The sequence below is a fragment of the Sciurus carolinensis genome, chromosome 8 (genome assembly GCF_902686445.1).
Source record: "Sciurus carolinensis chromosome 8, mSciCar1.2, whole genome shotgun sequence".
Taxonomy (NCBI): domain Eukaryota; kingdom Metazoa; phylum Chordata; class Mammalia; order Rodentia; family Sciuridae; genus Sciurus; species Sciurus carolinensis.
Window position 1 is genome coordinate 129,276,759 of NC_062220.1, and position 25,974 is coordinate 129,302,732.

The 25,974-nt window shown below is 35.6% G+C and overlaps 1 protein-coding gene across 13 annotated transcripts in view; it reads left to right on the forward strand.

Moving 5' to 3' along the window:
• The window catches only part of Mtmr3 (myotubularin related protein 3), a 122,282-nt gene that overhangs the window by 66,701 nt on the left and 29,607 nt on the right, over positions 1-25,974 (forward strand). For 6 of the 13 annotated variants that reach the window (XM_047560377.1, XM_047560367.1, XM_047560370.1 and 3 more), the window contains 6 exons: positions 5,271-5,358; positions 12,066-12,155; positions 12,545-12,661; positions 15,574-15,606; positions 19,385-19,467; positions 21,488-21,654. In XM_047560377.1, coding sequence (XP_047416333.1) covers positions 5,356-5,358; positions 12,066-12,155; positions 12,545-12,661; positions 15,574-15,606; positions 19,385-19,467; positions 21,488-21,654 — 493 coding nt within the window. In that variant the 5' untranslated portion in view covers positions 5,271-5,355. Of the gene's footprint in view, positions 1-4,151; positions 4,200-5,270; positions 5,359-12,065; positions 12,156-12,544; positions 12,662-15,573; positions 15,607-19,384; positions 19,468-21,487; positions 21,655-25,974 lie in introns of all 13 variants that reach the window. The other 7 variants (XM_047560371.1, XM_047560375.1, XM_047560376.1 and 4 more) reach the window with 2 other exon arrangements.

Here is a 25,974-nt window from a genome sequence, read left to right on the forward strand (position 1 = left end):
GTGCTTCTTTCCAGGCTTATTAAAAATTTAGCCTTGACTGTGAAGTTATCTTATGTGTATATGATATAACTGCTGATCAACAATTTACTTTGTAATTGGAAATTGATTTTTAGTTAATTGTACATTTCAGTTGGACATCTTGCTCTGTGATTCCTGTGTAAGTGTTTTGTGCATTTTTTCTGGAAAAAAGTAAATCTTAAAAGACACTAAGTGTGCTGGGTAGTGGTACATGCCTGGAATCCCAACCACTTGGGAAGTGAAGGCAGGAGGATTTCAAGTTCAAAGCTAGCCTGGGCAATATAGCAAAACCCTGTCTCAAAATAAAAATTAAAAAAGCAGGGGGTGGGATGCAGAGAAAGGTAGGGCTAGGGAGGTAGCCCAGTGTAGAGTGCTTGTTTAGCTTATTTGAGGCCCTGAGTTCAATCTACATTACCACACACAAAAAGACACTAAATGCATGTTGTTGTTTATTTTTAGAGAGTAAATTTAGTTTTATGATGGACAGAAATTTTAAAATAGTTCTTTAATAACAGTCTTAAAATATGTATTTTTTAACGAACATCTTGTAATTGTACATATTTATGGAGTACATTTCAGTATGTGTAGGCAGTATGTAATGATCGGATCAGACTTCTTATTGGCATATTCTTCACCTCAGACACCAATCATTTCTTTGTGTTGGGTACTTTGTTCCAGATCCTCTACAGTTTTAAAATAATCAGTTGTCAACCAGGATTACCATATGGTGTCATAGAGCCTTAGAAGTTATCCTCTTTTTATCCAGTTGTATTTCTGTGCCTGTTAACCATCCTCTCTCCCCTGCACCATTAGGCTCTGTTAGCCACAATTTTATTGTCGACTTCTTTGAGATCAACTTCTTAGCATCTGAGAGTGAGAGTATGCATTCTTTGTCTTTTTTGCGTCAGAATTATTTCACTTAACATAATGTCCTGTGTTCTATCCATATTAATGCAAGTAACAATTTCATTTTTTTATGGCTGACTATGTATTTTATTTTGTATGTAAACCACGTTTTCTTTATCCTTTCATCAATTGAGGGACACCTAGGTTGATTCCATATGGTGGTTATTGTGAATAGTAGTGCAGTGAACATACGAGTGCTGATGTGTCTTCAACATATTTCAGTTCTTTTGTATATATACCCAGTAGTGGGATTGCTAGATTGTATGTTTAACTGGGGGTCTTGAGACAGAAGATCTGCAGTTATAGTAGAAAAACTTTAATATATTATGTCAAATTTCAGATGTATGAGTAGAGAGAATAGGAAATCTCCATTTATTTACCTAAGTAGTCTGCAAAAGTTATCTTGTTTTATAGCTATTCCTCATTCCACCTACTTCTTGACATATCATTTCATCTGTATATATTTCTATGGTGTATTTAAAAGATAAATGCTATTTAAAAAATATAAAATCTATTTTAAAAAACTATACACAAAAAACCCATTACCACAACATTAGCTCATATATAGAACATTAATAAATTGTTAATATCATCAAGTATTTAGTATGTGGTCACATTTCTTTAAATGTCTCAATTTATTTTTATACTTTGTTTGAATTAAGATCTGAATAAGGTCCATATGTTGCAGTTGGTTGAAATGGTCACTTAAGTCTCTTAATCTACAGGTTTCCCTTCTATCTCTTTTGTCTTGCAGCATAAAGAGTTTGGGTTATTTTTCTGTAGTTTTCTATAGAGTAGATCAGTAGTTGCATCCTATATTTCTTTAGCAGTTGTAAAATAGTGATGTTTAATTTGGTCTTCTTCATATATTAGGTAGAATTCATCTCTAATAACTACTTGATTCTACACAGGTTCAGGTTGTATGTAAAAGACAGAATACTTTTCCTTAACCAGTTTTCAAAAATAAAAGGTTGTCTCCCTCTTCCTGTGTTGTATGCACAAGTGTGTGTGTGTGAGAGAGACAGACAGACACACGCACACACACAACACAGTGTGTTTCATTATGAACTCATCTTTTAAATTTTTTTTTAGTTGTAGATGGACACAATACCTTCATTTTATTTTAGTTTTTTTGTGGTGCTGAGGATCAAACCCAGTGCCTCACATATGCTAGGCAAGTGCTCTACCACTGAGTTATAACTCCAGCCCCATGGACTCATATTTAAACATATCAAAACTCAATCCATTGCTCTTAACTGTTTTTGCTTACATTCAATTTTTGTCTAGTGAATCTCTTCAGGTTGACTCCTGAGGGTTTTTTTTTTTTTTTTAATTTTTTTAAGATGTTGTTGTTTATTTTATTCATTTATTTATACGTGATGCTGAGAATTGAACCCACTACCTCACACATGCTAGACAAGCGCTCCACCACTGAGCCACAACCTCAGTTGCCCCCCTTTTTTTCTTTTAACATATTCTCAGTAGGTTGATAGTTTTCTTGCTTTGCAATTTAATAAAATGCTCCAGAGTCAACTTGCCTACTTTCTGTTCAAGACCTTAAATTGTCTGTTTCCTTAGGAGGCATGGCTCCTTTTGAAGTGGCATTTAAAAATAGTCTTTGCTTAGATTGCTCACTACTGCTGGGCTGATCTTATAACTTTTTTGCAGTAAGGTTATTAGTATTTTTGCCAGGTGTTTGTGTTTATCATATGCTTTCACCCACATTGAAAAAACTGAGCTACAGGGCTGGGGTTGTAGTTCAGTGGTAGAGCGCTTGCCTAGCACGTATGAGGCCCTGGGTTCAGTCCTCAGTACTACATAAAGTTAAATAAATAAAATAAAGGTATTGTGTCCATCTGCAACTACAAAATATTTTTAAAAACTGAGCTACAATTCATATCACGTAAACTCCACTTTAAAAAAAGATTACAATTCAGTGTTTTTTAGTGTATTTATTTTGTTGTACAAATATCAGCAATTGGGCTAGGGTTGTGACTCAATGGAAGAGTGCTTGCCTGGCATGTGTGAGGCACTGGGTTTCAATCCTCAGCACTATATGTAAATGTATATATATATATAAAATAAAGGTCCATCGACAACTAAAAAAAAAAAAAAAATCAGCAATTACTTAATTCCAGACATTTCTATCACCCCATAAAGATACCTATACCCACTACTAGTCACTCCCTGTTCTTCCCCAACCCAGCCTATGGCAAACAACTAATTTATTTTTCTCTCTCTGGATTTACCTGTTCTGGACATTTTGTATAAATGGAATCACATAATTTGTAGCCTTTTGTGCCACAGGTTCTTTGACTTAGCATGTTTTCATCCATTTTTGTATTATGTTAGTATTTAGTATGTCCTTGCTTTTTATTATCGAATAATATTCCATTGTATGTATAAACATTTTGCTTATCCATACATATGTTGGTGCCCATTTGGGTCTTTTCCACTTTTTGGGTGTTCTGAATAATGCTGTTATGAACATTTATGTACAAATTTTTGTAGATACATATTTTCACTTCTGTTTGGTACATACCCAGGACTGGAATTGATGGGATTGTGGCAATTCTGTGTATCTTTTTAAAAAACTTCCAAATGGTTTTCAGAGGTTGTATATTCCCATCAGCACTGTATGAGGGTTTCAGGTTCTTCACATTCCATTTACATTTTTTCACATTTTTTTAATGAGTTCCATTTTGAGATAGATAACAATTTTGTAAAATGAATCAAATTTATTGCCCCTGCCCCCCCCCCCAAAAAAAAAAAACCCATAGCAGTTCAGATGTGTATCTGAGGCTGTCATTAGAAATTTTATTTTATTTTATTTTATTTACTTATTTTTTTGAGGGGCAGTACCAGGGATTGAATTAAGGGGCACTGGAACACTGAACCACATCCCCAGACCTGTTTTGTCTCGCTGAGTTGCTTAGCCCCTCACTTTTGCTGAGGTTGACTTTGAACTTGCTATCCTCCTGTCTTTGCATGGATATTTCCCATCAATAAATGGGAAATCCTTGTTTCCATTTGCTGGGGCAAAAAACTTGATGTCTTTTTTTTTTTTTTACATTTGATTCATCAACTCAGATCCTGAAGATGGTACTTTCAAAGGTTATCCAGAACCTAGCAACATCCCACATTTCCATCACTATTACCTTGTCTCTTGGCTGGATTATTACAATAACCTTTCAACTGCTTCTTCCTTTGTTCTTCATTCCCAACAGTGTAAACTACTACCTACCTAGGATCACTAGCCAGAGTAATCCTTGAAAGTAAGTCATTTGATGCTGCTCTTGCTCACAACACCCCAACAACATTGCATGCTCTGGGCCCTGATACTTCTTTGATGTCCTCTGTTCTGTCACTTGACCCTGTCTTACACAGTTTATGCTGAATATTGAAACCAAGATCCCTACAGTATATTCTGTTGATTGAACTCCAGCAAGTCAGAAATGTTAGCATTGTTTGAGACTAATCTATTTAAAGAAAAGAGCAACTTATTAAAGATGGTAATACTTTTAATAGCCTGTCTTTGCATTTCTAGTTGGGTATTATTCCCTCTCACCTTCCTTTTTTTTTTTTTTTTTTTTTTTTTTAAACCAAACCAACCAAAAATCAAGTAAAAGGAGCTGGGCACTGTAGCACACATGTGATCCTCACACTTCAGGATTATAAATTTGAAGCCAGCCTGGACAATTTAGCAAGACCCTGACTCAAAATAAAAAATTAAAAAGGGCTGGGGATGTAACTTGGTGAGAGAACACCCCTGGGTAATGCCACAGTGAAAAACAAAACAAACAAACAAAAAAAACCAGAAAAAAAAAAAAAAAAAAAAAAAAAAAAAAAAAAAAAAAAAAAAAAAAAAAAAAAAAAAAAAAAAAAAAAAACAAGTGGAAGGTATTAGCACAGTGTAAGTTTTCAGGTGAGTATAGAATATTGGGATAATAAGCAGTTTGTTCATATTTTGCTTGCTGAGTCTATTTGTTTCCCATAGATAGAAGATCCATACAAATATTCTGAAAATTTATAAGAATGTTGTTTTCTTACTTGAAGGTTGATTTTAATTATTACTTTCATCTGAGGTTTAACCCCCTCCACCCCGTGCCACCCCCCCCCCCCCCCTTTTTTTTTTTTCCGGAACTAGGTTAAGTCCAGAAAGATTTTTGTGAAGTCATTTTCATGTTGGGAATTGACTAGTGAGAACTGACTGGGTGATATTGAACTTTTTCTCAAATGTTTCTGTTCAGTTTCTTAGTTCATATATATAAGTTCCTTTAATTAGGGTATGCCAATTAGGGGGAAACTGTTGCCAATTTTGCCCTTTCTTTCTCTCTCTTAAATAGAAGATCTCAGCATAAGCGAAAGAAGAGCCTTGCCAGACACTGAAGAAGGGACGGGGAACTCTCCTCCTAATCTGGGCCTCCTGTCATGGTAAGTAAAAGGAAATACGAAAATTGGAGTTGAACTCAATTCTGACAATTCAACTGAACACTGATCATACTTACCCAATTTCGTTTTGGTTGGAAATCATTTTTCTTTCCCCGAGAACTCTCTTCTTTTCTTTTATTATTTACTTAGTAATGATGGCATACTCCAGTATATAGAGCAGTTTCATTTCTCTTAACTTGAATTCTGTGAGCTGGACACTAAGTCTCATTTTAAATCAGCCAGGGAATGGAACCAAGACCAAATAACATGTGGTTCTTGGATTCTAGGTTTTTCAATCCTTTTTTAGGAAACTGGGCTGGAGTTAAACTCAGTGATAACTCAAGGCTTTGGGTTCAATCCTCAACACCAAAAGGAGGAGAAGGATGCAGAGGAGGAGGAGGAGGAAAGAGAGAGATTTCTAGAAAACAGGATATAATGAAAATGATTTTTCATTTGCATATTCTTTATTTTTTAATTGACAAAATTGTGTATATTGTGTGCAATGTGCTTTGAAGTGTATATGTTGTGGAATGACTACATTGAGTTAATTAACATGCATTACCTCACAAAACAATTCCCTGTCTTTCCTATGAGTCTGCTCTCACACTCTTTTCCCCTTCTTCCCCTTCAGTACTAGGTGTTGGACCCAGGGACTTCCCACATGCTAGGCAAGTACTCAACCACTGAGCTACATCCCCAGCTTATGTATGTCTCTTTAAGGCATTATTTTGGTTCCAAAGTAGGGGAGTACCTATGCATTCCCTTGCTTACACCTTTGACTGAAAAGAACATATAATGGACATTTCAGTGACTTCAGGGCAATTTAGGGCCCAGAGTAGGCGGAGAAGGTGGAGCAACAAGCCAACTACATTTTCATTAATTTCAAGGACATGTAAACAGCACTTCAGACCTTAAAATAAAAATGGTTCTCTGTAATATTGTCTTGTTTCTACCTTGTAATGTTTCCAAGATCCAAACTGTTTCATGCTGGTGCACAAAGAAGGAATTGAAAAGACCATGTTAATTTCAAGCTTCATTAGGGATGTGTGTGGAAAATGTTTTTAAAATTAAAAACAGAGTAAAACAAAACAAAAGTAGTTGTGCAGAAATGTTATATGAAAAAGAGGAGAAAGGTAACTGCTCTCTTCTTAAATCGAGCTATTTTTTTCTTAGTTTGTGGGTATTAAAACCTTCTAATTTATCCTGTACCCAAATGTTGACAAACTTTGACTGTTATTTCTCTAGACTACATTTTATTTTATTATATGTCCCACAGTTTATAATGAATTGAAAATTGCTTGCCTAGAATTTATGTGGTATACTATGCCAGTGCTAATGATTATCAAATTATGGGTTTAGGAAAGCAGGTCTGTTCTGTAAGGAAGTTTTGTCCTTCACTGTATACCATATAGCTAGAGACAAATAGCATGGTCCTCTTCTTGGTATTGCTGGGATCTCTGTCCTCCTTGTGTGTTTCCTGCCCCTGTGCTGTAGACACACTCTGGAGATGCCTGTGTGTGGGGAACAGCTTGACCATGCATCTTTTTTATTTTTCCTCATAAAACAACCTTATATAACAAAATTTAAAAAATTCTGATTTATAATTCTACCAGCAGAATTTATGGTTTTATGTTTTCCTAAGTAGCCCATGTCATTCATCTATCTATATATATAGTTAGAATAACATAATGAAGTCTTTTGCCTGTTTCACTAAATGCATTAACCATTTTCCCTTGCTAATTCACTGGATTCCTAATGATCATTTTACTAGCTACATAATACCTTGCAAGTTAGTGAGCCTTTGATCCATTCATATGGTATGTATTTAATACACCATATTGTTTTAGCATTTAAATTGTATGTCCTTAGTCCTGAGTTTTGTGTAGAAAATTCTGGTGCAGTGAAGTTTGTTTTTGAGCGTACACTTCTGTAGTAATTTGAGCGTAACATCCTCTTCTGCCTTTTCTAATCTTAAAAGAAGTAAAATGATATTTATGTCTCTTTGAGAGACCAGGCATTAGGAAAAGATGTTTTCATTTTCAGTCTGGTAAATCTCAAGCATAGACTACAAGGAAAGAATTTGTAGTGAACTCTCATATATATCATTCAGTTGCAGTTGCCATCAGTTCATGGCTACTCTTGTTTCATCCAGTTATTACTCTGTACTTCCCACCCCTTTGAATTATTTTGACCCAAATTCCAAGGATTATAGCAAGAGAAATGTATTTTCCATGACTATCAATACCAGCCCCAAGGACTGGTAATTATTTTTACATTTTCTGAACATGAACACTAGATACAGATTTAGTTCATGGGACTTAATTGGTTAGCAGTCTTAATGTGCTTTAAATATTTATCCCTAATGTTGACTTCTCCTCTGAAGTATGTACATAACTTTCTTACCTGCATAATTTAGGCAGTAGCAGAAGCCAGCCTAAAACTGTGGTTGACTGATCCCTTTTTGGGATTTTGCAAGTGACCCCTCTGACCTTATAGAGCTAGGTGGAGACTAAGAAGTGCCAGATTCTATATTGAGTGGTATTCCTGAGTAATACCAGGAAATCAACAATGTGGTTTTCTAATACTAATGAATAACTGCTTATAGCCTAGGCAAAATATGTTTCCAACTATTTATCAGACCACTACTTTCCAGTTTGTTCTGCCTCTTCCCAGTTTCTCACCCTACCAACTGTGTCAAGTTGGGTGTCCTTTTATATCTGTAAAACTCACAGAAACTATACTAAAATTAAACAGTTAATTACTTGAATTGTTCATTCAAGTAATGTTTTTTATAAATCAACTTTCTCTGAAGTCAGTGAAAATTTGGTCCTAATGTTAATTCAATCTTTGAGGTTAAAAAAATGCAGTTTTGTGTACAAGGAGGAAATTTTTCTGAAGCCTTATAGGTAATATGAGCTGAGACAGTGTCTTTTAAAAAGAGCATTTATTTGATTTAACTGATAATAGGTACTCCATGTTCTTGTCTTGCTGGCTTAATTGTGAGTTCTCAAAAGTTAAAAACAATTCCGCTTCAGTTTTCAGTAGCTACTTTGGTTATATGTACATTGGTCCAGATTAACAACAAAGTGAGTGTGCTAGCAAGAATGAATAGGTAAATGGCATCTCTTTTTTTTCTTTCTTTCCTTTTCCCTTTTCTTTCTTTTTTTTTGAAAAGTCTGCTACATTATTGCAATTCTGAGCTGTTTTGAGGGTCATTGGAAAACTGGGTCAGGGAATCACATAAAGAAATAATGACTACCTCTGTAAAATGATCTTAGGCCTTATCCACTTATGTGAGTTAAAAAGCTAGTTAATGTGATGCTGAGAAGGCATGTTTAAAGGGTACTTTCTTGTAAGAATTTTTAGAAGCTGTCCCCGCTCCCTGTTTTGTAGCATTTCCTACCTATTCCCTGTTAGTTCATGAGAACATTTTTCTTAATTCAAGATTCTCCACCTCTTTTCTTTAGTTCTCTTTAAGTGTAAATATTAAGCATTCTTTAAGAATCCTTTTAAGGATGAAAATAGGATTTTTTTTTAAAAGTCAGTACTTAAGGGTAGAAAAATAGGTTTCTCTTTAAAAATCACTGCCCCCTGTTGTTCTTTCACCCATTCATTAACTTCAAAGGAAATGAGTGGAAAGGCATCATATGGTACTGATTGATACAATATTTTTCATTTAACAAGTTATTTTGGTGTTTATAGGAGTGGAGTAATTACACTTTTGGAGACCCTAAAGCTCTGTCATATCAGCCTTACTAAAATGCATCAACTTCATTAAACATTTAAATTTTTATTTTGGTTACATAAGAAACAAGTTTTTTCCTTAAATTTTGCTTTTAAAATTATAGAATTATCAGCTATAATTTCTTAACAATCATGCTGGAGATCCCTATAATCCTAGGGAAGTAACACTAGCATACAGATTTAAAAAATAATAGTATATTTAATAATGAAAGTTCCATAATTTTTCATAACATTTCATAAGCCATTTATAAAATTATATTTTTATAATTTAAAACTATTCCTTCATAAATTTTAAGTGTCAATCTTTTTTAAAGGTCTCTAAAAAGCCTTATGTCTCAAAATAAAATGATTCTGTAAAAGGGCTGGACTGGGCCCAGTCATTTAGTAGCAAAGATTGTAGAATGATGATTGTAGAATGATGATTGTAGAATGATGATTGTAGAATTGATGATTGTAGAATTGATGATTGTAGAATTGATGATTGTAGAATTGATGATTGTAGAATGATGATTGTAGAATGATGATTGTAGAATGATGATTGTAGAATGATGATTGTAGAATTGATGATTGTAGAATTGATGATTGTAGAATTGATGATTGTAGAATTGATGATTGTAGAATTGATGATTGTAGAATTGATGATTGTAGAATGTTGTTGTTACTCAAGTCTTTCATTGACTTTTCCTGTAGTAGGAGAATAGTTTTAGGGAAAGCCTGGCTTTTCAAATTATATAGCTTTAATTGTTACTTCGTTTTAGACTACAGTCTGGAACAGCAGTTCTGAAACCCTTTGGTCTCAGGATCTCTTTACATTGATAAATTATTGAGGACTCCCAAGAGGGCTTGTGTTTATGTGGGTTATGTTTGCCTGTGTTTACTATAATAGAAATTAAAACCAAGAAATTTTTAAAATGCTCCTAAATTTATTTAAAAATAAGAACAAACCAATTACATAAATAATATGTAATAATGGTAATATAAATCATTTTTCATTAAAAATACCTTCTCATCCAAAAATAGTGTAATGTTTCTAATCTCTTTAATGCTTGGTTTAATATAGATGACAGATTCTCATATCTACTCTTGCTTTCAATCTATTATAATATGTTGTTTTATTTCAAATGTGAGGAAAATTCAGTCTCACACAAATAGGTAATTACAAAAGGGAAGAATATTTTAATAGTGTTTTTAGATAATCGTGTGTATTTCCTTTTAATACTAAACTAAAACTTGACAAGTGGTTATTTTTGCATTAAAAAATACGTTATCAGCAGTTAGTTATTTGAAAGAAAGATCTGCCAAATGGCCACGTCTTAATTTCTACAATTTGTCCATCAGTGTTCTTTCCAATAAAATGGTTTTTAAAAAATGGCTAATTCAGTGTTAATTGAAAGTCACACAGGTACTTCTCCTTGAGGCAACCATAGTATTTCGGTATAATTTTCTCCTGCCTTTTCCAAGGTCATTCTTAAATTGGTGTCTGTCTTGATTGTACTAAGGTGCTCAGTTTTATCCATTTATTCTTTTTGCACTAATAGAAAGAGTCAACTTAGTAGAAAAAAAGGCAGATAATGCTAGTATTGTGAAGGTGGTTTTGACCTTTCAGAATCTGTAACCTTCACTTGGAGAACCCCACTGATAAAAATAGTACAATCTTATGGTTACAGTTGCCGTTAAATAAAACCGTAAGTGTTGTTTATACTTTTTTATATGTATATTTTTTAGTTGTCAATGGATCTTTGGTTCAATTTTTTTTTTTATACATGGTGCTGAGTATTGAAACCAGGGCCTAACACATGCCAGGCAAGCGCTCCACCACTGAGCCACAACCCCAGCTCCTTGTTTATACTTTTCTTCTCCCCTCTCTGAGGAGATTTACTAAATTGTGATAAGTAGCATGTGCTAAATGTTCTATAAGTAGTGGTTATAATTCTTACTGCTGTAAGTTGAATGTATTGTGGCTTTTGCTGTTTTAAAAATTGCTGTTTAAAAAAAGATTGCCTCGTAGCACTTGTCTAGCATGTGTGAGGAGGCCCTGGGTTCAACTCTCAACACTACTTCCCTGTCTCCTCAAATATCTATGTAAACAGATTACACCATCATTTAGAGTCAGGTTTTCTCACAGATTACATTTCTTTTGGGTCTTCTTGTACTGTAAAAATTCATAATGTAAACTATTACTTTTTATAGCCAGGCGGTGGCGCATGCCTGTAATCCCAGCGGCTTGGGAGGATAGGCAGGAGGATTGTGAGTTCGAAGCCAGCCTCAGCAAAAGCGAGGCATTAAGCAACTCAGTGAGACCTGTCTCTATAATAAAATACAGAATAGGACTGGGGATGTGGCTCAGTGGTGAGTGTCCCTGAGTTCAGTTCCCCCCGCGCCCCTGCCAAAAAAGTTACTTTTTAAAATGTGAATTAAATTGAAGTGCCATTTAGATGAGAATTTTTGTTCTCTTTTGAAATTTCCTTAAAAGAAATAGATTTCTTTGGGAATATAGGGCAGAGTAAACTAGGGCTAGTATTCATACATGTTTTCAATTTGGGAAATTCAGTTCTTTTTCTTAAAAATCCTTTTCAAGATTAAATTGATGGAAATTTAATTATAATCAAAAGGTGACACAAAGGCTAGAGTCCCATTGTCTCCTTCAGTAGCAGCCCCTAGTGACACAACTTCCTCCCACTAGGCCCCATCTTTTAAAGGTACCTCTACCTCCCAGTAGCATCACAGACTGGTGGCCAATCCTTTAACATGTGGATCTTTGGGGCACCCTTATCCAAACCATAGCAACAACAGCTAATATTTTGATGGAATAGTTTGGGGAATGATTATCTTTTTCCTTGCATTTTTCTGTGTGTTTTCTTTGGTCATTGGGCTCTTACTTTGATTATGTGAGAAGACATGGCAGAAAAACTAAATAAAGATAACTAAAAGTTTTAGAAATTATTTTAAAAATTTTGTTTTTTCAGGATGAAGAGACTCGGCACAGTCTTGAGTGCATCCAGGCCAATCAGATCTTTCCCAGGAAGCAGCTGATTCGGGAGGATGAGAATCTTCAGGTAATTACAGGCCACTTTTGATTGCGTAATGTGTATTTAGAGCATCATAGTAATGATGTAGCATAGTTAATGGATTGAAGTGATGGTCTTATGTATTTTTAAAACTATACCTATAAAAATGCAAGCTGGAAATCATTCTAGCAAGACTTATTTTCTGAGAATTCATTGTTTGAGATGTTGTGCTGTATCATTCTTTCAGGATTTCAGGATTTGAATAAGTGTATTTGAATTTGGTGGGTATAAACTCATCCTTTTCTTTACTTATACATTGTACTTTAAACTTTGATGACTGTCCGTTTAAAGAGGATGCACTATCTATTCACCTGACCTATGTTTGAAGATTTGGCCTTATTGCTTCAGAACTCTGAAGAGTATCTTCCATTTTGAAGGTTCCTTTCCTTGAACTTCATGGAGAGAGCACAGAGTATGTGGGCCGTGCTGAGGATGCCATCATTGCCCTTTCAAATTATAGACTTCACATCAAGTTCAAGGAGTCTCTTGTTAACGTAAGTGATTACCAACTGTTTTCTAAGGTAGACAGAGAAAGGAAGTTGAAAAAACTTGGTAATGTACTCAGAGTAGAAGCATACAGGATTCTGGTGTGTGTGAGCATTGTGTGCTCTGCTTTTCTCTCAGTTTTGCACTCAGAGGACATTTGGTTAGTAAGTAATTCTTATGCTTTATTTAAAATGATGTGTTTAGTTGTCAGCTGAGGTGTTCATTGTTTTAGTTAATACTGAATAGTATGCACTGGGTAATGCTGTGTGTTAAACTTCATAAAGGTACAGAGTCTGAATAGACTTTTATTCCTCAGTTGTTAGTAGTTACCAACTACTTCAGTTGAGATAATTTCCTGGACCTTAATGTCAGATGATATGTTCTTGAACTCACTGCAAACTCATTATTGGATGAAGTTACTCTAATGACTCCTAAGTGGTATAAGTATAGATGTTAAGTGCAATGTTTATTTGCATAATGAACTATACATTACTGCAGAAAAGGAATTCTCAAGAGTACATTTACTCTTTTTCAATTATGAGGGTACTCTCAGTGAACTGAATCTTTCAGCATACTGCTGTTATTAGTAAACTTAAACCCACAGAGGCACAGAAGTTCATGTACTTGCTCCAAGTGAGTGCATTCTTCTTCATTTGTTAGTATTGTGGCTTTTTGCATGTCAGTACTAGCACAGAGAAGTGTACTATAATACCTTATAGGAGTTCAGTACTATATCCCATTCAGATTGTGTGTTTTGGGGTTCTTTTTGTGATTCTTTGAGATCTGTCACTTTTATTCATTTTACTCACTAGTCCAAAAGTTACCCAAAATCTCAAGTTGCATTCTTTCATTTACCATGAGTCAGTGGTTGCCATTTGTTAGTTTGTGGCATCTGTCTAGTCTAGTCTAGTCTAATCTTTGTATTAAGCATTTATGTCCAGGAGCTATTTTGGCCTGAATTCCTTCTGGATTATAGATTTGGGCTACAATCAACTTGTTAACTCAGTTTTCTGTCCATCAGTTAGAAGTACGTGCCAAATTCATCAAGGAACGAGGCGATACTTGTCATTCATACCGTATAGCATTATGATCTGGAGGGTCCATTTGGATTTGAGTGTGTGAGAAGGGGTTGGGGGGAAGGTGGAAATGCTAAGATCTTAGCAATCAAAAATTTTCCACCATCTACTATGGAAGTAATAATTAGTAGAACTACCCAATTTAATTTTGTGTTCTTTTCAGTGTTTTGAAATGGCTGGATTCAATGAAGTTGTAATTAAGTTACATGTGAAAATGATATTGTTTCGTATTATTGCATTTTCCCATATCATACTGTTTTATCAGCATTTTGGGTTTTGACTGGTTTAGATGTGTTTTGGGAATAGGGTCTGTTGGAGAGAGTCTTATCATTCACTATTTTAAAGCCCTTCAGTATTTCTTTTCTACTTCTAAGATGAAAATCAAATTACTTCAGGTGATGTGAGACTGTGATCCTTGAGTCCCTGCAAGCTTTTCCACATTCCTTCTTCCCACTTCCTACCTTTTCTACTAGTAAAACCAGCCTTGCTGGACTGGTCAACCATACTTCATACTTCATACTTTTTAACTTTTTTACTTCAGTTTTACTTCATTCTTTCCCTTCTTTCCTGCCCAGGAAATGTTTCTTCATCTCTCAAAACCCACTTCAGGTAATAACTTCCTCTAAGAAACCTTGCTCAGTCCTAGTTCCCTTCCTGACAGTTAATTATAGTCACATGACCTCTTCCTTTGTCTTGAACATACTTTTACAATATTTAGTAGGCATGTTGTAAGTTTTTGTTTTCATTTTTGTATCTTCTGGATCCAGTATGTCTCCTGATGCTATGCTATCCACTAAACATTAGGTGAATTAAAGTTACTGGTAATTTGAAATAGATATTGGGCATTCCCCCCCCCCCTTTTTGGATTTAAAATTCAGTTTAAAACAATGTATTTCTATGGGAATAGGCTTGTGTCTTTTTTTTCTTTTGGTCATTTAGTAGCTGTATTTGTAGATTCACTAAAATTGTTGATCCCCTATTCTGGATGAAGTATTATACTTAAGGAAACTTACCACTGTTCTTACTTTTGGACCCATTTCCTCATATACATGTGTTTTCTCTAGCATTATAATTCTAAACTTAGAGCCTGCATATCACTTAAAAAGCCCAAATAATGACTTTGCATAAAAAAAATGGTGATGCAAAAATATTTTGGCATCGTAGTGTCTATAAACACTTCCTGTTGAGATAGACCAACACTTCTCCATACCAATATATTAATCTCATCACAGTGTTAAGGTTTTTGAAACATCAGGTTACTCCAGGAAATAATGACTTCTCCTGCATCAGAATGTTGTTGGTAGTGCTGCTTCTCACTCTCTCCCTCCCTTTGTCCTTTCCTCAGCAAATAAATATTTTAGTAAAATATGGGAGATCAAGAAGCCTCTGTTAAATGTTTGATTTGGACATAATAATCTTTAAGCCATCAGTACCTAAATGTGCCTTCTATGTTGTAGCATGTCCCACTTTGCATCATTTAGCACTTTAGAAAATGACTTGCCATCAAATTTTAAATAGCTACCTGATATCATATATTCTCTTTTAATTTCACAGCACATTAAGTAAAATGTGTCAGTAGATTTAGATACCATAAACATCATTACTTTAATCTACACACATTCACTAAATATGAAGGCTCCAATTCCTAGAGTAAAGAACCTCTGTAGTAGAGTTCATTTGTAACATTTAAAATACGAATTGCTTCCATTCTTGTTTTTTCCCAAAACTATATTTTACATATATATAGGTATATTTCTTTGAAGCTTAGATAATATATATACAAGGAAGTGTTCAAGTGGAATTTATGAAAGTTTAAAACAATTTTTTGTTGTATAATTCAATAGACTGCTTCTCAATCTGCTGCTTCTGAAATCAAAGTAAGTAGCATGAGAATCCTAGGTGGTTACTGCACCTGTGCTTGGAACAAATTGGTTTTGAGTGTCAGATGTTCACTTTGCAAATTGGCAAAATGTGTCTTCTCTGCATGATTCGCTTCCCTGTTCTAGTGGTATGCTTTGATGAGAATAGCTTGTGGGGTGAAGATAAAAGCCCCACAGTTTATGCATAAGCAATGGAATTATGACCTTCAAAAATGTAATCTGAGTTTTAACCAGAAATAATTCTGTAAAATCAACATTTGTATTTAAGAGCACATTAAACTTCTGTTTCCAGATCAATCTGTCAATGCCTGTTAGGAAAAACTGGAAGTGTAGCAGCAGGGAATACTTTTTCTTTACATTTCTTTGCATTTTACTTCAACAATCACCTTCATTTCCCATACACCAGGAGGAGGTTATTGTTAATATTTAAATGTATTTTGGCTTCACATTCATGTAATAGTTGAGGCCTCTAAAACCAGGGCTGGAAGGAGATAGCTTGTATGTGTGTGTATTTTTCCTCATCTGGTTAGATTTAGTGTCTAGATATTTTATTATATTCTAGGATTAGACTCATTGTTTTTACTATGTTACTGTCAGTTTTACTTCATATGTACATGTAATATTAGTACTTACCATTCAGACTATGAAAAGAGTGCTTATTTTTAGAAAGGTAGAAATATTTCACTTCTAAATCCTGATGGTTGAAAACAGTACACATGCAGCCACACACCCACCCACCCAGAATGAATGGAAGAGGTAAACTAGAGTATGATGATACCAGATCCCTCTTGAATGTGACAGAACTGTGAATCTTAATAACTGTGCATGTCTGTTAAATTTTTAAATTGCTTCTCTTCTGCATTTGGATTGATGCTCTTGGGTTTTGGTGCCTGTCGATGTAACTTTTGGCCTTTTGAGGATTTGATTAACAGTGCCAAGTGTTTTTGATGTATTGTTTGAGCATGATTTTGGTGGAATTAGTTGTAGGAAAAGCACTATAAAAAGGTAGAATTACCTGGTAGGTAGAACATGGAAGAGAAAGAAGCAAAAAGAAAATGAGTTGTTCTGAAACATTGAATCATTGATCTGGAGAGGGTTTGAAAGTGATTTTCTATTTCTTTTGCAGATGGAATTACCTCTAAGGAATCTTTGTTTTAAATTCCGTTTTTCTTCTGATGATCCCTGGTGGAAAAGCCACTTATTTTTGAAAGAAAAGTGAAGTAAAACTCATACTAAACAGAAAGGCAATCTTAGAGGAAGAAAGAAAGTCAAACCATATATGGTGGAAGGAACCTGGTTTAAAAGGGAGACATGGATTCTGACCCAGACTTTGCTGCTAGCGTATAGTGTAGTTCAACCAACCTGGACTAGGAAGTAGACTGGCTTGAATCTTAAATTCTTTGCTTACAAGATTGAATAGTGGATATGTTTACTTATAGAAATGGTAAGAGATTCTTTCCATAGGTAAGAAATATTAAAAAAAACTTGAGTCATGTGGTAGGTCTTAAAGTAGAAATTGGATGTGCAAAGAGGAAAAGATAGCAAATTCTGCCTTTTTAGAAGGAAGAGAAGACAAATTTATGAATGGAACACTGAAGAGGAACAGGAGAGTAGAATGGAGAAGTAAAAAAGGGAGATATTCGTTGATACAAAATTAGGTGTTTCTCTTTTAAATGTCCTTGTTCTTGCTACATATTAAACTATCCTGCATGGAACAATCTGCATGAGTATTAAAATCACTGTTCTGTATATCTGACTTGAGCACACATGGTTGTTTTTGGTGTCTTGTCTAGTATCTCCAATCTCAAACTCGCTGTCACTTCACCCCACTTCACCCCAGGTCCTGTACATGAGACCTACTAAATTGTGACCATCTGAAGCTCAAAAAGCAGAGACTGGTGGCACATAAGGGGCCTGGAGGTTCATTCGAGGAAGCCAGGAAGCAGGCAAATTTTTAATTGGTAAAATTTGAGAAAAATAAGCCTAGAACTTGGGCTTCTCATTTGCCTGTCAGCTAGCCACTTTTTTGGGGGGTTGGGTGGGGTTGAGTGGGCAAAGTAGTTGGAGTACATTTAATAAGTAAAGTGATGAGAGTCTATTACAGAACACCCAAAGGGAGTGGCCTGAGAACAAATCAATGTCATCTTCTAATCTCTATCTTCTTAATCTCCATGTTCCTCCTTTATAATTTATCTCTACTGACATTTTTTTTTCTTTCCTTCTTAGATGTACAGGTCTTGAAAGAATTTTAGCCGCATCAGCTGCAGTTTCTCACAGCACCTTGGGGTTAAGGACTTACACAAAAACAGAGAGCCAAAAGCTTCTTTTTTCTCAGAACACAGGCAAGATTTCTTAGTCTTTGTCTTATTCCCAGTCTTATTACAACTGTAAGGGAATTTTTATAGATTATAGACTTAGAAGCAAGAAGACTTTAGCCCTGAGGTAAAAACTCCCAGCCATTTATCTGAATAGTATTATTTTGCTTTCTTCTCTTCTTTAATCCCTGCCCCAGTTTCTGTTCCTTTGTTTCAGATTTCCAGCACTGGGCTTCTTTTTGATCTCCACATCCTTGTTCTCAGAGTTCTCTGCTGACTGTAGCAGCTGTGTGGTGTTGCAGGGTTTGCAGAAAGCCTGTTCCTGAAACTGATTCAGCTGGTGCGAGGGCCACCCTGTGCAGTCAGAACTCTTGTTTCTGTCTGCTTTGGAGGAGATTGTATCCCTCTTCTGAAGCTAACCATGAATTATTGGAAGGCTGCTTGCAACTCCTAGAGCCAGACTTGTGCTGGACGTGATATGGTGTAAAGACACATGATCCACTACTTTTCCAAGGGATAAGAATATCCACTAATTAATTTACCAACCTCTGTTTTGAAGGCCTGAAATCTGCTTTTTGAAGCCAGTTATGGGGTTAGGATGATTTCAGGGACAGAGGGAGGAGGATCCTCATGTCACCCTTAAGATTTGCATCCTGTTCAGATGTTTTCCCTCCTGTCTCCCTCCTTTCTCTGATCCAATTCACTATTTACACAGTCCTGTGTTCAGTAGTCTGTTATCAGATCTGCAGGAAGAGAATCATTATAGCCTGCTCAGACCTCAAACCCTGCTTGGCAAACAGGATTCTTCAGCTGGTCTTTTGAAGCAAGTTGTACCTGTTTAGTTTTGGGTTCTTTGACCACTGCGTGGCCTTCTCCCTTCCTCTTGATTCCTGTTAGTCTATCCTGCTGAGCAGAGAGCTGAACCAGGTGCTACTGTCCTGTCATCTTTTCTTTGCAACCTACAGGCAGTTTAGACTTCTAGCTTTTTCACGAGTCTCCTTTGCTGCCACTAAGCCATAAGCCCACTTTGTCATTTGAAGCAACTAGCAGGTAGAGTCTCACTTGCACTCTGTTCTGAGAATCTTTTTCATAAGCAAAACTGGACTGTTGTTCTAGTGCCCTTCAGTTTTTGTGTCATTGCAAATCATAGACAGCAATAGCCTCTAAAACTAGTACTTTGAGAGAGGAGCTTGTGAGTTTGATGTTTGAGTGATATATTACCCTGCTTTTCCAGAGGTGTTTCCTCCCCTTTGTTGTCTTCAGAGCCCATTGATAAAGAGTTAAGGGAAGCCCTAATTCGCTTTGTAGTTAATCACTTGGGTACTATCAGTTCTGCTAAATTTGCAGTTCTATTTGCTTCTTTCCCCTGTAGATCTTTCTAATCAGTCTTATTGGGCACTTTGAAGAACTGCAGGGTCAATGCCTTTTTGACTAAGGGACTTCATCTTTTTTAATTACAGGTTCCATTACAGCTTATAGAAAGTGTTGAATGCCGAGATATATTTCAGCTTCATTTGACTTGCAAAGACTGCAAAGTTATCAGGTACGTTTGTGTAGCTGTTTTGTGTGGAAATGCAATCTATAAAAATAAATAAATAAATAAAAATAATGGATACGTGGTTTGGCAACTTGACAAAATATCTTTTCGAAAGTAAGCACTGTTAGGAATATTTTCTGAGTAGTTAGTGTCTATAATATTTTCTCTTAGATATTTTGCTTATGTTGACAGATTTCTTTTATTTTTAATTTGGAAATAATTTCAGATTTCTTAAAGTGCAAAAATAAAAATAGTACAAAAGGTGAATAGTACAACAGGTGAATAGCAGATTTACCTATTGTTAGCACTTTACCCCAATTTGCTTTATTATTTGCAGAACGCTTTTGAGTGGTATGATATGTGTGTGAGTGGGTGGGAGGGGAGGGGAGTTTCCTGAACAAATTGAGAGTAAGTGACATAAGCATGACTTTTAACCCCAGAATACTTTAGAGTGCTTTTCCTAAGTTAGAATATTTTCTTCTTTAACCATGGTATCATTATCAACATCACAGTTTTACATTGGTAATAACTGTTGTCCAATCTACTATTCATGTTCCAATTTTGGTAGTTGACCCACCTTGATTCAGTGTAGCTCAGATAATAGATACATTTAGCTGCCATAACTTTAATCTTTAATCTGGAACATTTTCCACAGCAGCCTTTCTTTGTCTTTTATGACATTTACATTTTGAAGAATATGGTCTTTTTTTTTTTTTTTTAAACAAAGTTTTTCTTATTTTGAGTTTGTCCCATGTTTCATCAAGATTGTTATGGATTCCCAGCTGGGATAGTGTATATACAGCTATATTCTGTGTATTCAGTTGGAATACTATTTTGTGTCCTTTTCAGGGTGTTATTGTGTTGCATCCAGAGGCAAACAGTCTACTTGTCCGTCATTAGTGAATTTTGATTATTCCAATCAAACTGTCACCTGTTTTCTGTATAATTTCTATATTTTCTTTCTTACAACTAATCGTCTATGGGAAACAGTTGGAGAAAATGTCTTCCTTCTCAACAAAACTTCTCCATAAATTTAGCATTTGTTATTTTCTTCCCATCTAATTTTAACTGTAACGAAGAATGATGCCTGAAATGTGTGTTTTAAATTTAGTAGCTCCAAAAATTTTAAATTGCGAATATATTTACTTTTATCCTTTTGACCTGTTTTGAGATGCCAGTAAACATTGTGTGGGCATGGTGGTGAGTCACATAGATTGGGACAAGGAAGAGATGTAAATGCCCTCCTTATTAGTTTTTGAGTAAACATTTAAGTAGCATGTTAGCCAGTGAGATTTGGCTTACTTTTGATTGATGCTACCACCCGTATTTTACAAAGCTTGCTTATTAATTACTCGGTCTTAAACACTATATTCAAAAACTCAAAGTACTTAAAATGCAAAAAATCGGTTTGCATTGATTATTTTAACCTCTTAATTGTACATACTGAAAATCGCATTGATAAAGTAGAATTTGTTTTGTTCTCTGCATGGTCAGAGCTGAAAGTTTCAGTGTAATCTGTCTTATTTTGTATCCATACATTATTTTGTGTCCTCATTGCTAAGTAGACAAATTTCGATATTACTCCATAGTTGGCTAAAAGTAGTATTTGGTTTATTTTTTTACCTTGGCCTAGTATGTCATGACAAAACAAAAAGGACTCTTCTAAATAAGTTTCTTGAAAGGGATGACCATAATACTGATTAAAGAAGTAGAATGAGATCTTGTTCATGAAAGAATAACTGCCATTTTATTTTAATAATCATCATTAATCATTCTAAGGAGAGATTTCAGTAGATTATCAGAACACATTTTCCAATGTCCAACTCTTTTATTTGATACTTTGCACTGCTGGCTAAAAATTTTTGGACCTGTTTTTATTGTAAACTAGTGAATATGTACATGACTGCCTCTGATGCTTTCTGTACAGTTACTATTTCACTATGAACAGACACTCTCAAAATGGTGCCTTTTCTTAGATTTCATAGCTGTCATCTGATTACATTCATACTTGTTTGGCTTTACAAAGGTGTCAGTTCTCAACCTTTGAACAGTGTCAAGATTGGCTTAAGCGACTGAACAGTGCAATCCGACCACCTGCTAAAATAGAAGATCTCTTCTCATTTGCATACCATGCTTGGTGCATGGAGGTCTATGCCAGTGAAAAAGAACAACATGGAGACCTGTGCAGACCAGGTAACCCTTTCTGAAATGGGATTGGAGGTAACATTAATATGAAGTGGGGTGCCTTAGCACTCTTGTATTCAACCAGTGTATGTTTTATGGAGCATAGCATGTGCCCATTTTCTTCTAAGCCTAAGAACATATTTCTTGCTTCCAGGGGAAGGGAAGAATAATAGATGTGGTATTCTGTTCTACTAGACCTAAAAGCAACTATAATAAGATTCATGGGTATTATGGGAACCCAGTGGAAGGGGAGGTATGAGTTTTGTGTATAAGTTTGGGAAGACTTCACATTAAAAGTGGCTTTTGAGTAGGCTTTGAAGGTTGAATAGGAGCTTATTGATTAGAGAATGGGGAAAAGAACATGAGACAACAAGTAGCATGAACAAAGGTACTTGGGTTTGAAAATAGGAAATACAAAATAGCCTTTTGCTGTCGTAGAATTTTCAAGGCATAGATTCATAGTTGTCACCCTTTTCTGCCCAAAGATGAAGAAACAGAAATCAAGAAAGGTGAATTTGTCTTCTTCAAGGACAAATACAGAGACGCTGGCTAAGCCAGTACTAAAACTCAGATTTCCTGACTCCTCATATATGTCTTTGTCTCCTTCAGTTTCTGTCTTCCTCTGAAGTGTCTTTGACCAAGATCATGGTATTTCTCTGCATGTAGTTTTCTGTAAATGTTGTACCTTCGATAAGTAGAACTTTGCTGGTCCAACACCAGCTCTTCAATGTGTCAGGCTTAGATGCAATGTCTTGAATTTAAAAGTAAAAGTTGTGAGCCTCCTTTAAAGTTTACTTTTGGGACTTTTCTTTAAACCTGAAATTTTAATACTGAATCTTCAATTTTCTCTGTCTGCCTTGGGTCATTTTAAACATTCAAGGCTCATATAGCTATGTTTATATTATATTGTTTCCTGACCCATCAGTGGTGGAAGCTTTTGGTTCAGATTGTTGTCCTATTTCATTAAAATGCTTATGACAGACATAAGCCTTGTCTTACTTTAAATGATACTTTGATACGTACTTTTGCTTGATTATTATGACTTCTTCAACCAGGCAGGATAGGCTGCTATCCTTGTTTTCGGAGTCAAAGAAATGGAGGCTCCAAAAAGGGAAAGAAACAAAAAAATGGGGGACTCAAAGATAAAGCCTGTTGCCATGTTCCCTACTAGTCAGTAAACAAGGTAGGACTTAAAACCAGTCCTCAGTTACTGAGAGCCAATGTGTGGGGTACTATGGATACTGAGTTTGAAGAACAGAGACGCCTGCCTTCATGGAGCCTCAGAATCCAAATTCTGCTGAGCTTGTCTAGGCTGGAGGAACCCAGTCATTCATAAACAGTTCCCACCTTGAAAGTTTCTGTGAAGGTGCTTAAACTATTTCTTTATTCTCTTTACTCTCTTGACCATGCCCCCTATCCTTTTCCTGACTTTCATTTTTGTTGAGATGCTGTCATTTTAAATTTATTTTTGGATTCGTTTATGGCTGTTTCCAAGTTTTGGGGGTTTTAATGGTAAAGTTTACAGGCAGTGACATTTACAAATCTAATGTGTATGTTTTCTGAGTTTTTAACCATTACATCTTATTTGTTAAATTTTTAGTCACCACCATCTCCTAGAATAATGAACTTATTTAAGAGTGCATCATATTACATAATGTTATATAAGAACTATGATTTTTTAAAGATCCCTAAGACATTTCCCAATTTTGGATGATCAGCTTTTGTCAACAAGGCTTACTTTCTTCCATCCTTTCCTTTCACAATCAGACTAAAATGACTGAATGATTTCATTCCCCTTGATACTTTCAGTTTGTTTTGAATTTGAGCCATCTCTTGGGGTATTTCTAACATGTGCCTAGTCAGAACCCCACTCTTAAAATTATGACTGACTTTGCCCTAAGAACGGTCCCCAGGTTCTTCTCTTCCTGATGTCTGGTATTCTTGGCTACCAAGATCTAGAGATATCTACAGTGCCCTCTTTCTTTCCATAGGCTTATGATACATGGGAGCATGTAAGTGGTAACGTACTGATTTTGGAGTTCAAAAACCTGAATTCAGACCTATACTATTTAATTGAAAATCATATTGGACAGTTCATTCATCCTTTCTGCACTTTGGTTTCCTTTGTTCTTGAAACTGTGACCTTCATACTCTTCTTGTCTGTACTGATTCAGCTGGGTGCCCTAAAGATCAAATCTTTTAATGCTGCAAAATTCAATTCAGTAAATGTTTTGAGTGCCTTCTGTGTGCCATGCTTGTGAAAACTCTTAGGAAGTTATGCAACCACAAGGTAATGCCATCATAACCAATATTGGAGATCCTCTGAGTAAAAGTTGCATTTTCTTTCTTATCAAAACACAGTCCATACTGAAATTAACCTGCCCCTGCTCACATGAATCTTACTGTATTTTAGTGACTCAAGTGTGTTGTATTATGGCTTTTTCCTTTTATGTATTTTTCACTATGGACTACAGAAGAAAAATTTACTTTCAATAAGAAACAGAACACTTGTGATAATTTTTAAAACCAGTTTGCCTAGTTCTTCTGTCTCCATCAAGTATTCTTGAGTGTTGGTGGTGGGTATAGCATTCATTACTCACCATTTATGAGCATACCAGACAACCATATTCTTATAAGTCACCTGAAGTGTGAGACAACATTTGAGAATTTTTTAAAGTGATGCCTTTGTATAATCTGTCTCAATACATGAGATCACAAACAGATTCCGAGGGGTTCAAGTTAGTCTTTCAGCAGTTAGTAAAGCCTTTTATGGGTTCTTACATCTAACTTGTTAAGAATAGAATGTATCAGAGGAGGAAAATGGCCAAAACACACGATTGCCTTGGTACTAATATAAATTTTAGTTAAACCAAGTATACTGTGGCCATAGCTTTAGGTCTTAATCAACTTTGAAAAAAGTCTCAGCATTGCTCTTGGAGTTCTGTGGCGAAACCTGTAAAAGCCTTCACCAAACTCTTGATTCTGCCCTTAGCCTCATCTTAAACTTTAAACAAGGAGTGGATTCAAAGCTCCAGCTTCTCTCCCATGTCTTTCAGCTTCCTGTTCCTCATGGCAGCTGGCTTCTTGGTGATGCTTCTGTATTAGGGCATTAGTCTAGAGTCTTGACAGGTATTTGGGCAGTTCAACTACTAGTTTAGCATCAAGTGAGAAATGCCCATTAAGTGCCTCTTGTTTTTCAGCATATAACTCTCAGTCTTACAGGGACTTGAATACAGTCCAGGAAGTGTGTACCTTGGATCTTGTACATAGAAAAGAGTGAATCTGCTGGGGCTATAGCTCAGTTGGTAGAGTGCTTGCCTAGCAAGCAAAGTCCCTGGGTTCAATCCCCAGCACCGCAAAAAACAAAAACAAAAACAAAAACAAAAAAACCCTATTAGAAAAGAGTGAATCTTTACTGTGTAATTGAAAATTTGGAGAAGTAGTTTTTACCCTTCTGATTCTGGTAGGGTTTGCTTCCAAACAGGGTAAGAGCCTGTCTCTTTTGTCCCAGGCCTTTGACGTGTATATTGTGGGTTTTAATACTCAGAATCAGCCAGAGAGCTAGATTTCGGGGTGGGGGGGTGGGGGGGATTTGTTTTTGAATGTAGATGGATGCTGTGGTTATGATAGAGGGAACTTATTAAATCTTTTTAAAAAATATCTTTTTTTAGTTGTCAGTGGACACAGTACCTTTATTTAATTTATTTATTTAAATGTAGTGCTGAGGTTCAAACCCAGCACTACATGCTAGGCAAGTGCTCTACCACTGAGCTACAACCCCAGCCCAGGTTATTTCCAGTGAAATAAAAAATGTTGGATTGTGTATAATTGCAGTACAAGAAATACTAAACATTGAAAAGAGGCAGATCCCCATTTGGGGGTGGAGGAGGCAGACAGGAAGAGTTGAAATGAAAATATAAAGCCAAGCAAAAACCTTATGCCCCCAGCATTTAAAATAAGTTCTGATGTTACAGTATACCTAATATTGAATAAATTAAGACGTGGGAATTCTGAGGTAGAAATTCTTAGGAGGAATACAATGTTTTGTTCACTTTTCTGGCTAAGTAAACATAATGCACATGTAACAAATTGCAAAAGCTGAGTTACTCATGTCTGTAAGATCTGCAGTGATTAAAAACAGTGATTGTGGGGCTAGGGTTGTAGCTCAGTGGTGGAGCGCTTGCCTAATGTGCTTGAGGCACTGGGTTTGATTCTCAGCACCACATAAATTAAGGGAAAAAAAAAAGGTCCATTGATAACTGAATATATAAAAAAACTGATTTTTTAAAATTAAGATCTTTATGATAGCAAAGATGGAAATATTAATGT